General features: G+C 47.2%; 1 protein-coding gene across 15 annotated transcripts in view; it reads right to left on the bottom strand.

The window, feature by feature from the left end:
• Positions 1-12,517, bottom strand: part of MACF1 (microtubule actin crosslinking factor 1) — a 184,512-nt gene that overhangs the window by 42,878 nt on the left and 129,117 nt on the right. For all 15 annotated transcript variants that reach the window (XM_066573920.1, XM_066573971.1, XM_066573929.1 and 12 more), the window contains 2 exons: positions 1,889-2,050; positions 1,374-1,544 (listed from right to left, as the gene is read on the bottom strand). In XM_066573920.1, the coding sequence (XP_066430017.1) occupies positions 1,374-1,544; positions 1,889-2,050 (333 nt within the window). The remainder of the gene's footprint in view (positions 1-1,373; positions 1,545-1,888; positions 2,051-12,517) is intronic.

Genomic DNA, 12,517 nt, shown 5'->3' with positions numbered 1-12,517 from the left:
CAATTTAAAGGGAACCTGTCACACTGAGCAAGCAGCCTGATATGCCAGCATGATGTTACAGAACAGAAGCTAAGCATTCATTCAGATACATTTGTGGGAGAAGAAGAAGTATAACTTGTATTTTAGCCATTCAATCTCTACTCTTTCTGTGCTTCGTAGTCCAGTAGGCAGTGTTATCGCTGCATCAATACTTCTACAAGGAGGCTGTCATTCCCCGGTAGGGCCGCCTGCTGGACTAAGCCCAGAAGAAGCAGGGATTTCAATCATTACATTACAAACTATACTTATTCTTTTCCTACAAAATATAGCGCTCAGCTCCTCCGGCTCTATATCCTACTGCCAGTAGATTGAAAAGCATTTTCATGGCGACAGATTCCCTCCAAGTTCAATTCACTCAAACGATATGGAGCCCGGCCAGTCCTTGTGGCCACAAAACTGGAAGACCTGAGTTTCACACAGTTCAGACGAGTTTAACTTCAATCACTATAGAAACCAATCATTTGAACTGCATAGGGTCCAGGTCTTGAAGCTATAACATTGATGCTAAAAAAACTGCCTGATTATGGCTATGGGATTGAAGCCCAACAATAATTAACCCTTTCCAATCCAATTTCCTTGCCACCCGCATCTTAACCAGCTCTTATTTATTTTGGATGGGAAAGGGCATTGTGCAGTCCTTGGAAATACTCCAGAAAAACACATAAAAATGACCCATCATGATGATTTTATTAGCTTTTTTTTTTAAATTAAAAGTGAGTTAATACATACATTATGATTATATACACACATACACACACACACACACACACACACATATATACACACACACACACACACACACACACACAAGAGCTCCGATGCATAGTGAAATATACATATAGAATACTATAAATTATAACTATACATGCATAACATTCATATGTATATTACAGTATGCAGGAAATAGATCCAACATCGCAGCTCTCCTCTGCAGACTAATATACATATACAGAAGAGAACTCTGACATCGCAGCTCTCTTCTGCATAGTCTTAGAAACGTATTGGACCTTGCCCAACAGCTGAGCTATGCAGAGAAATCTCTATGTCGGTCGAGGTCTAACACTGGATTGGAAGGGGTTAAACTTAGCTTGGTCAACTTTCACTTTCCATTGGCTCTTAAATCTTTATGGTACATGTTCTTATTTACGTTGCTGTATCAGTAAACTTGAAGGCGACAACAGTTGTTGATGGATTTATTAAGGCACATCTATTTTCCACTGCCGATCTTAATAAACGCCTCCTACAGTGTAACTTTCTGAATGACAGTTTATGGAGTGCTCTTTTTTTTATATATGCATGAACTATGACTCCAGGTGATCATTTCAGCCTTTTACCTTTTGCTCCTGAATTTGAGCCTTGACCACTTTGTATTCGGCAGAGGGCGGCTTCTGGTTTGCAATCAGGTCTTCTGTGTCGGTGAGCCAGCTGAGAAGGGGTTCCAGAGCATCCTGGAACTTGCCACAATGCAGCAGAGCCTCTTGTAGTTGTGTCACACGCTCTGCCACCTGTGGAGCAAACAATTTCTCATCACTCGCTGCAAGATAGCAATCTTAGGTGACAAGGCGCTTGGGGGGAGGAAAGGTCTGGCATCTTTCAAACAAGAATGTGATTTAACAGCAGGCTCTGAGAACCAGTTCCAAGCTGTACAAGTCAGATGGTCTCATCTCTGACACCCACACGCAGTCTCTCTCAGTAGAAATTAAATCTAAATCCTCCCACCACATCTCTGTGCAATATAAGGTGTCGATTCTAAGACAGGCTGTCAAAAACCAGGAAAGCTGCACGCTGACTCCATGTCAAGTCTTCCTCCTGTGGTTAAATAGAAGCTCAACTGCATGCATTGTCTCACCTTTTTGTTTAGCGTGTTCCATTTGGCGGTCAGCTCCTCGGTGTCGTGTTCTAGTCCATGCACATCACAGTTCTTGTCCGCACTTTGGATCAGACCCTGCCCAAGGCCATTCACCTGCTGCAGCTTCACCTGCAGAGAGTCTACCTGCTCCTTTTGAAAAGCCTTAAGAGAACGACATAAGAATTAGATGGACACGAAAACATACAGCTGGCCCAACACAGAAGGTAGTTTAAGCCTGATATTGCCATACAGGACAAATATGAATTTTATTACAATAAGCAGAGATAGAAAAGGTCTGTGAAACAATAGAATAGGAACTATATAAGAGCAATACAGGCAATACTCATGATAATCGCAGCCAACGAGCGTACAAGGCTTACGGACATTTCAGTGGTTGTGGGAAACGGAGTTAGTTTATTCTTGAGATCATACATTGCTGAGCATGAACACACGTTCAATTGGTTTTCATGTACAATTCTTAACTATATACAAAAACATTGCTTGATCGCTCCCTGCATACGGGTCCATAAACTGTAATCCTTATCCGACGGAGAGGATGGTATCATTTGAGGGAACTGTTTGAGTCATAGAAGAAGGGTCAGCTCACAGCTGTCAACCGGGCTGACATCATACAGGAAACACAAATTATGGCTTCGGTGTTCCACAGGAGGTGGATTGGGCCATATTACACATTTACGTTAAAAAGACAATGAAGCGGTCATGATGAACACCCAAAGACTACCACTGTGAAGGCATTTTAGAACTGTGCTTCTGGAAACCTTTATTTTTTGGGTACTGAGCTACATAGGTGATTATGCTTTTTGAAATCCCAAAAAAGTATACCTTCAAAGGGGACTTCCAAGCTGAAAAACTATTGGTAAGGTATCCTCGGGATAGGTCACCAATAGCAGATCAGCATGGGGCTGCCTCTTGGGACCCTCCCCTGATGAGGAGAATCTGTTATGGATGGCCAGAACTGTGAAAAAACCCATTAGTAGTGCAGTGGTCTGCTTTGGTAGTGCAGCTCTGTCCTAATGAGGTGAAATACCATCCAAAGCGGTTTCACAACAGTACCCTGATGATCTTCTATTGGTGATCTATCCTGGAGGATAGCTCACCCAATAGTTTTTCTCCTGGAAAATGCCTTTAAATGGTTGTTCCCTGTGGATAATACTTTTATGTTTAAGGGGCCTGCAATGATAAATGATCAGTTGTATTCCATAGAACATGTAAGCTGTACACGTGCCCTGCGGTGCCAACACAATATGGTGTTCATTAAAATCAATTGGCTGCCAATGTAATTTAGAATATCTGCCTGTATTCTGTTGAAAGCAGCAGTGCATGTTCTCCATTATAAACTCAACTGTACCTACTTCTACCGGGACCGATATGTCTAAAGGTGGTTTCACACCTGTGCTGGGGATTCCACTTTCATGCTCCATTCAGGGAGCAGAAAAAGGGGAATACCCGTGGCCGATCCGTTGGGTCCACGGTGCTGAGCGGACTCCACCGATTATAAAGGGGTTCACCTGCTTTCCGCCCAACTGCCTGATTTTGGGAAGGAAGAAAAAGCGCTGCATGCAGCGCTTATTCTTCTAGTATTTGCAGGCAGACCTCCGACCAGAGGTTCCAACACAGATGTGAAACCAACCTACGCCCACCATTACATGAGCACCAATAAAGTTTGCGATTTAGAGCCAATTACTGGGCTGCACCAGGACTTGCAAGTTCAGCCTGGTAATGAGCCTTACACCGTGGGCAGCTGGCACTTCTATACAAGCCCCCTAAGAGGTATACATGGTATACATACAATTGTCCAACAAAATAAAAAGTTTTCTGCAAAGTCAAGACTAATTTTTTTATATGCATATTAAACCTAAGTGTAAAGCGAAATGAAATTTATGATCAACTGGCAGATCGTTCACAAAATAAACACTTCTTTCAGCCCCAGCCTTGGAAAATGGAGCGCGGTGTGTTACAAGCAGAATGCCTTGCCAACTAAATGTCTGAATAATGTTTAATTCCCTTTCTGAAAAGAGCAGAAAGTCTATGAAGTAATGGATTATAGTCTTGAAGAAATGCAGACTAATTCAACTTGAGCTGGTAGCAGCATCCAGTATACTGTATATTAGCGGCAGGAGATGGTTTATGTCTGATTCATATCTAGGCTGTAGGTGGAAAACACCACGACAGGCGCCAGCATTTCTGTCCACGGTTTTATTATCTTACTCATGGTAGGCCTCCTTTGTACATGTCAGAAATAAAAATGGCCAAAACCGTTAAATGAGGAGCACTGGAAAGTTTATACGTTTAACTGTTTCAGGACAAGCAATACATCTTTTATTGGCAGTCGCTGAGGCCTTTATTCTACACTGCTTTGTTTTTATGGAAGAAAAAGATCGATTTCACGTCTGTGTTGGAACCGCCGGGCGGAGGTTCCATCGCAGATCCGACTCAAAATAGCGGAATATAGAAGTGTGCAACACTTTCTTCCATTCAAAAGCTGGGCAGTGAGCAGAAACCGAACGGACCCCATTATAGTCCATGAGGTCTGTTTGGTTCTGTCCTGAGACAGAGTAGTTTGGCTGCTGAGATTCCCCTTTTCTGCTCCCCAAACTAAGCAGAAAAGCGGAACCGTGAGCGCGGATGTGGAACTACCCTTATAGAAGGTTGTAAAGCCGTGTGTCTGGCTGTCAAAGACAGAACGGATAGAAAGTCATTTTCTTTTTACTTTATTGATGTTAATGAGAGCTGCACCTGTAATTGCAAGCATTGGTCACTACACAGGGGATGGAGCAACAGCTTCCACTCTATACCCATGTGTTGTGCCAACTTGGGCCTGATCAGCTGATCTGCCGGGGTGTCCCGAGAATGAGGCATCAATAGTATTTTCCCTGGAAATCCCATTTAACAAAATTATCTGCAAACACAAAAACCAGTCCCCCCGTAGATAAAATGCTACTAGTAAAAAGTGTTGGCTTAGTCCATGCCAAGCAACCAGATCACTTCTTTCGGTTTGATCACTAGAAAGCATGGCAGCTAGAATCAGATCACTTAGGTTGGGCAACACAGACTGGCGTCATTGAGCAGTTTTAGGGTGCGTTCACATGTAGCGCAAATGGTGCATATTTTCAACAGCAGAAAATCAACATAATTTCTATGTCAAAATCGGCAACATTGGATCAGATCCACAGCAGACGTATCCCTTCTATTGAAAGGCTGAAATAAGCTGCAGATCTGGACCACTGTCTATAGTGCAGATTTTCGGCTGTGTGTGAACGTACCCTATGAAGGTCTTCACATGTAATAGTTTCCACAGTGGTTTAAGGAGTGGATCCAAGTTACTATTCATCTGGGTTTCAAGAGATGAAATCCATAGCATAAATTAACATGCAGCAGATTAAAAAGATTTGTACCAAAAGTCAATTTTATGATGTGGATTTTTTTCTGCAGCATGCATGAGATTTCTTGAAGCTTCATCCACATTGTACTATGGATGTTGGTTAGTTATTCCTTCCTATGTGAAACTCCGAGCCGTCCCCTCCTCTAACCAGCTCAGATTTACTTGTGTTTATATTGTCTGAAACCACAGAAACTGCCAAGAGTGGACAGACACTCCTATCACAGTTACTGATGATCCTCACACAGCTCCTGCCACACAGTTATAATAGAGGAGATCACAGCTCATTCCCCTGACTGTTTACTTATGGTTTATAGCTTATTTGGGTGAATGTAGAAGGTAAAGATAATTAAACTGTCCGACCAGCAGGCAGAATGGTAAAGCCTCTAGCTAGTGATGTGCTGAAGCATCATGTGATAGATTTGAAAGTGAAAGTAAAAAAATGTCACTATAAAATGGTGACTGATAAGCATCAGACAGGAGGCAGCACTGCATGGAAGTGACTGCAATAGGCCTCCTGCACACGGGTAGAAATTCTACGGCGGGATTTTCTGCCCGTGCCCGCTGCCATAGGATAAATAATGCAATCCTATGCAGACAGCCGCGATTTGACCACGTGAAAACTTGCACGGTAAACAAATCGTGGCATGTCCTATTTCCGTGCGGGCTCCGCTCTGCGTATGTGCTGGCTGGGCGGAGGCCAGCACATGGCAGAGTGGGAAGACGCCGGAGCAGGTGAGCCGCAGCGGTCACGGCAGAGGCACGGCTCGCATCCCGCTGCAAGAATTCTTGCAGCAGGATCCGACTTCACAATCTGCAGGAGGCCATACACAGAGGAGACCCTCCAAAGTGTGACAGGCAATCAGGTATGGGGGTGCAGGATGGAAAAATGTGTTTTTGCCAAGATGGCCCTTTACTCTTAAAAGGGGGTTTCTAGACAGAATACTATTGATTGGCTGGGGACCGCCCGCTGACAGCGCCACTATTACACAGACGCCAAAGCGGAAGTCTCTGCACCAACCTATGTGTAGTGGCCAGCGCTTGTAACTGCAGGCATGGCTCGCACTGATTTCAATAAGAGCCATGCCTGCAGTCAGAAGCACCGGCCACTACACAGAGTACACAGAGGTTGGTGCAGAGACTTCCACTCAGACCTCTGTGTAATAGCAGCGCTGTCCGCGGGCGCACAATCAGCTGATCAGTTGGGATCCCCAGCAACGGACCCCAGCCAATCAACTATTGATGACCTATCCTCAAGACAGGTTATCAGTAGTATTCTCCCTGGAAAACCCCTTTAATTTGCAAGAGGTAGAGATGATTTGGCTGAGCATTCTAAGTGACAACCATAGGGTATGATCACACGGTGAAGTACGAATTTAGAATGTACAGGGACAGAACTGTGCTTCCTATGCTAATCTAGACATAGGAATTTGTGTCCAGCAAATAGATAAGATTGTTTAACTGTGGTGAACTAATGACAATGACAGTATCATAGCAACTACAGACGGAAAACTGGTTTAGTCTAACAAAATCCTCTGCACTTGACATCATATCACTCAGGACATCCATGCATTACAATCACCCTGACGACCTAATGGAGAAGATGCTTTAGCAGGTTCCAAAGTTTGGAAGCGATCAGCTCATTTCCCAGCCACGTGCAGAAGAGTAAGCGAAGAGGACAATAAAGCAGGAAATACGACAGTTAAAGAGGTCAGACTATTTTTTGCATTTATTAAAGAACATCCCCATCTACAGAAATCCCGGCAACATACTGCTCCTAGAAATTCCTCCAGCAGCAGAATTCTCTGTACTTGCCGTGCCGGAGCTCTCCGCCTACATCATGCTATGAAAAGCACTGTGCACTAGTGATCTATAATTAACCATTGGGTGCACAAACTGTATGCAAATCAGGAATGTAGTCATCGCTCAAGTTATGTAATCAGGTCTCATCTTTTCTTTATATGGGAAAATGGACTAAAGCCCAAAGTCATGATGGAAAACAATGCGATTACATCAGATATACAGTAGTATAGAAAGAGCTACGCAATAGATATTCCGCACAGTTGTGTTACACCTCCAGAAAATGTGTAATAAGACTTACAGTACTGTATTTGTTACCTCTGTGTGAGATGACAGAATAGTGGGGTCATTGGCAAAGTGTCCTGTACAGACGATGTCCTCAGATGTATCCCCGACACTAGGCCCGCCTTCCTGCCCGGATGCCAGACTATTGTCCCTTGTGTTTACAGACAGAGAACAGCTGTCACTCACAACTGACAAATCAACACGTGCACCGAGCCCCTCACACGCAAGCTCGGGGTAGTCCTGACTATGGCCAGGCTCAGGAGGCTTCCACAGTTCTTCATCAGCTTGCCTTGAGGACACAGTGTCCATACAGCAGTTCTCGCTTATACTTTTTACCGTTCCATTGAGTTCCATAAAGGAGAAGTCTGCTACAGGTTTGGATGATTTGTTATATTCAAGGTTAGCTTCGGGGGAAGTTTCAATCTCACCACAGGACAAAGTGACCTCCTGCAGGACTGCGATGGAATTCACTTCACTAGATGCTAGACCGCAATGTTCTTCAGCAATTTCACCTGGAGCGAGGATATTCTGTGCACTGCCCAAATCATGAGCACATAGAGAGTCAGTAAAGTCACCCAGTAACCTTGATTCATGTGATGTACCGGCATCTAAACTTATACTATTAAGGCCTCTAGAGTCCCGCTCATCTACTAGATCTTCAGATGCCCGGGCTGCACAGGACTCTGCTTCAGGTGTACTTGTGCTGGCAACTATAGACGGCCTGTCAAATATTAAACTGTCCTTTGTTCCTGCAGCCACGAAAGCTTCTGGACTGACTTCCTTCCTTACAGGATCCATGGTCACAACTTCTCCATCTAGAGCTCCATTTAGATCTTGTGAACAAGTAAAGATGGTCACCCCAATATCGGACTCATTTGTAATATCACAGAGTTTGACCAAACCCAAACTTCCAACAAGCTCTATAGTTTGAGAAGGGCTCACATTTTGATCAATAACCTGGAATGTGGTGGACTTGCTCAATTTATTTGTAATACCATTGTCCACCACCAGTTCCAACAAGATGTCCTTTATCTGGTTACCACTAGATAGCTCCTCTATTTTACCCCCGCCGTCGTCTGGTAACTCCTGTAATTCGCTTGCCGATGTGGAGCTCTGCAGGCTGTCCTCTCCTACTTCATCTGGTAGACTACTGCACCCGTGTGTTGTCGAAACGGCCAACTCTCCCCCATCAGAAACGTCGTCACAGGAATCTGCAGAAATAATATCTGTGCTCTGAAAAGAAGCTTCACAAGTCCAGGACTCATCTGGTTGCTCCGAACTGCCCAAACATGAATCTCTTTCCATGTCCCCAACAGGGGAGTAGGATTCTGCATGGGACACATGAATGGGTTCAGGGATCTCCTCCACCCCTTCTAGAACAAGTTCAGTAGTTGCATGTACAAATTTTAGGTCTGGCTCCTCTGAGGATTCTGGCAATCCCTGCACTTCATTACTACTCGGCGTTAAGTACTTGTCATCCACTTGTAGTGAAGGACATTCTGCTAAATCTGCACTGGTCCTTGTCTCATCGATAATTGTGTTACCAATGCGAACCACTTCTTCTGTCTCCCTTAGATGACAAGTATCCGATTCTGGAGCAGAGCAGGCAATTCCAGCAATCTGCTTGCAAGGTTTAGTCAGTTGTTGTGCACTTATGACAGGTGTTAATTCATCAGGTACAGGGGACATTTTATCACTAGGACATGCAATGTCTGACTGGTCAAGGCTTAACATTTCAGTAATGTCCGAGGCTACACAGTTCACTTTTATGCACGCATTATCCTGCACGCTGTCTGGCTGTGGACTTTTACTGATCTCCTGAGTAGTTATGGGACTATTAGCAGGTCCCACATGTAATGGACTCTTAATTACTTCCTTCTCATTGGGCTCTGGGACTGCCTCGTGAAGCGCTGGATCATCTGCTGCTCCCGTCAGGCATTGCTGCTCCAGTTCCAGGAACAACTGGTCCGAATCGGTGTCCGACTCTGAATCACTATAGCTGCCCAATTTCTGGTATCTCCTCCTTGTGACATTTCCTGCACCAACAGCTGAGCAACAGCTGTAGTCCTCACTTGTTTCTGGCCAGGGGCTGTCCTCCGGCATGATGGTATCACCGGGAAGAAAAATAGGCGAGTCCATATTTCTAAAAGAGCCTGCTTTATCTGGAGACCCTTCAATAGATGTGAAGACCCCTCTTTCCTCCACGTCACAAGGTTGCATGTTTCCGTCACATACAGAATGACAAGCACCTGCCGAGTCAAGGTCTTCCCACTCCTCTTCTGCTTCCATTAGTATTTTCAGTTCATCTTCCTCAAACTTCAGCTCCGATTCGGTCTTCTGTCGCAAATTTGGCACAATAAGAAAATTTGAAGATTCATCTAACATCTCATCACTTAAACATGGAGATAAGGGCAAAGTCTCAATCACACATTCCTCATAAGCCATTTCAACAGCTTTGTGGTGACCATCGCTTAGACTCCCCTTGATAAAGCTCTTTAGTGCCCTTGGCCACGTGGCACTAGGAAAGTTGTGCCCAGGTTTGGAACGTGTACATAAACTTGTTGTATTGTCTTGTGCTAGCAAAGGATCCTGCTCATACTCACTGTCATTATAGTAATCGAAGCTCTGGACGTGGCGGCATTGGGCGTCCACATCGTGCTCTGAGCTCAGATTGACGGACAGCGCAGAAGAGGGGGCAGCAGTCCTAACCTGACTCGATGAGGAGGAGATAGACTCTGCTTGATCACAAGAAGAGTCCTTGGAACTATCTGGTAACAGTTGACTAAACTCCGTCTTATCATGTAGGGAATGGCTGGAGGTGCCCGCCTCGGACACCTCACTCAAGGAGGCCTCTAAACGTTCCACAAAGTCGGGGAAATTTGGTGGGATGAATGCTTTCCATGATCTCCGGTTGAGGTTTTCTTTGCGCTCGGCATTAGGTCTGCGACGAGGCGGCACCGGGGCAGATTTAAGAGTGTCATTGCTCAACTTGAGGGCATCAAAAATCACACGTTCATCGAGCTTTTTTGTTTCCTGTGCTTTAGTATCGCAAGCATTAGCTGTGCCCAGGGTACCATTGCTGGATAAGGTGCCCATCTCCCCTCTGTCCATGGTACTCTTTGAGGGCTGACTAAGTTTACATCCCTGGTCAATCTGTTCATTGATCCTCATGGTATCATAGATGGACCTCTGAGGAACGTAACAATCCTCGATGTAGCCATCCTCCTCTTCCCCCTTTCCCAGACATGCCGGGTTTTGACGCAAGCAATCCGGACGGCTAAGAGGCTTCCCCATCTTATGCAGCCAGTCTTTCTCAAAGTCTCTGTCTTAAAGCTGTATCCATCAAGTAGGCACATTCACCGGCGCCCCCTTTGTAATCCTGTGCATTGCCATTAGAGATCACATAATACTGGACAAGGTCATGTTCAGCAGACCAGAAGCAATAGCTGATGATCCCAAGTGCAGCCAGGACAGATGCGATGCTCTGCAGACACTCCGATCAGGGGTGCAGAGTACAAGGCCCGGTCTGTGCGCAGCTCACATGCTCGGGAGCTGCATGCTGCCCTCCTGCCTGCGGCCCCCGGCGGCGCTCCAGCTGCGGACAGATCCCAGATGTGCTGTTATGATTTGAAATGAGCCTGAAAGCGGATATTCCTGGAAGTTGGCAGACAGGAAGTTCTGCAGTCGGGGCGCACGGCGCGGCTTCCTGTGAGCGGCACATCATGGCATTGTGTGCCCGCTGCCCCGTACACCGGCGGCTGGCAGCTCTGCTCGGCGGGCTTTGTCTGCCCGGCGCCCGCCTCCTCCAGCCGCTCACAATAAACTTCGGCGAACAAAGGGCTGCGCTGCCGCTGCTGGAGGTGCTGCGCTCAGGGTCCCGCCGCCGCCGTCTCCTTCCCCAGGTCCATACACCGAGCCGTGAGAAGAAAGTCTGCGGGAAACGGGCAGCAGAAGAAGCGCCTCCCGTGCAGGGCGCCGCCTCCAGCACCGAGTACCGCCTACCGGGCAGGCACCGCCTCATGGAACGGGAACACCGTTCTCCCGTACATGCCGGACGCTTCGGCAGCAGGTGGCACCGGCGGTGTGCCTCACAGTCACTGCAAGTTCTCCTCAGGATGCAAACACTTCCCAAAAATGGGATGGGCGGGAGCGGGGCACGGGGAGAGGAATGCCCGGAATTCTGCCCACACATGCCGCTTGTACCGGGGAGCCATACAAGTTGCACATACATGGGGCACCGTCTGTGAGACTGCTCGGCACTACTGGGCAAAGCCTGTGAGACTGCTCGGCACTACTGGGCACCGTCTGTGAGACTGCTCGGCACTACTGGGCACCGTCTGTGAGACTGCTCGGCACTACTGGGCACAGTCTGTGAGACTGCTCGGCACTACTGGGCACAGCCTGTGAGACTGCTCGGCACTGCAGAGCACAGCCTGTGAGACTGCTCGGCACTGCAGAGCACAGCCTGTGAGACTGCTCGGCACTGCAGAGCACAGCCTGTGAGACTGCTCGGCACTGCAGAGCACAGCCTGTGAGACTGCTCGGCACTGCAGAGCACAGCCTGTGAGACTGCTCGGCACTGCAGAGCACAGCCTGTGAGACTGCTCGGCACTGCAGAGCACAGCCTGTGAGACTGCTCGGCACTGCAGAGCACAGCCTGTGAGACTGCTCGGCACTGCAGAGCACAGCCTGTGAGACTGCTCGGCACTGCAGAGCACAGCCTGTGAGACTGCTCGGCACTGCAGAGCACAGCCTGTGAGACTGCTCGGCACTGCAGAGCACAGCCTGTGAGACTGCTCGGCACTGCAGAGCACAGTCTGTGAGACTGCTCGGCACTGCAGAGCACAGCCTGTGAGACTGCTCGGCACTGCAGAGCACAGTCTGTGAGACTGCTCGGCACTGCAGAGCACAGTCTGTGAGACTGCTCGGCACTGCAGAGCACAGTCTGTGAGACTGCTCGGCACTGCAGAGCACAGTCTGTGAGACTGCTCGGCACTGCAGAGCACAGTCTGTGAGACTGCTCGGCACTGCAGAGCACAGTCTGTGAGACTGCTCGGCACTGCAGAGCACAGTCTGTGAGACTGCTCGGCACTGCAGAGCACAGTCTGTGAGACTACAGGACTCGCCGGGACCACACAGCTCAG

This window comes from Eleutherodactylus coqui, chromosome 1 (genome assembly GCF_035609145.1).
Source record: "Eleutherodactylus coqui strain aEleCoq1 chromosome 1, aEleCoq1.hap1, whole genome shotgun sequence".
In the NCBI taxonomy this organism is placed as follows: Eukaryota; Metazoa; Chordata; class Amphibia; order Anura; family Eleutherodactylidae; genus Eleutherodactylus; species Eleutherodactylus coqui.
The sequence above is the reverse complement of the archived record's forward strand: the minus strand, read 5'-3'. Positions and strand labels throughout refer to the sequence as shown.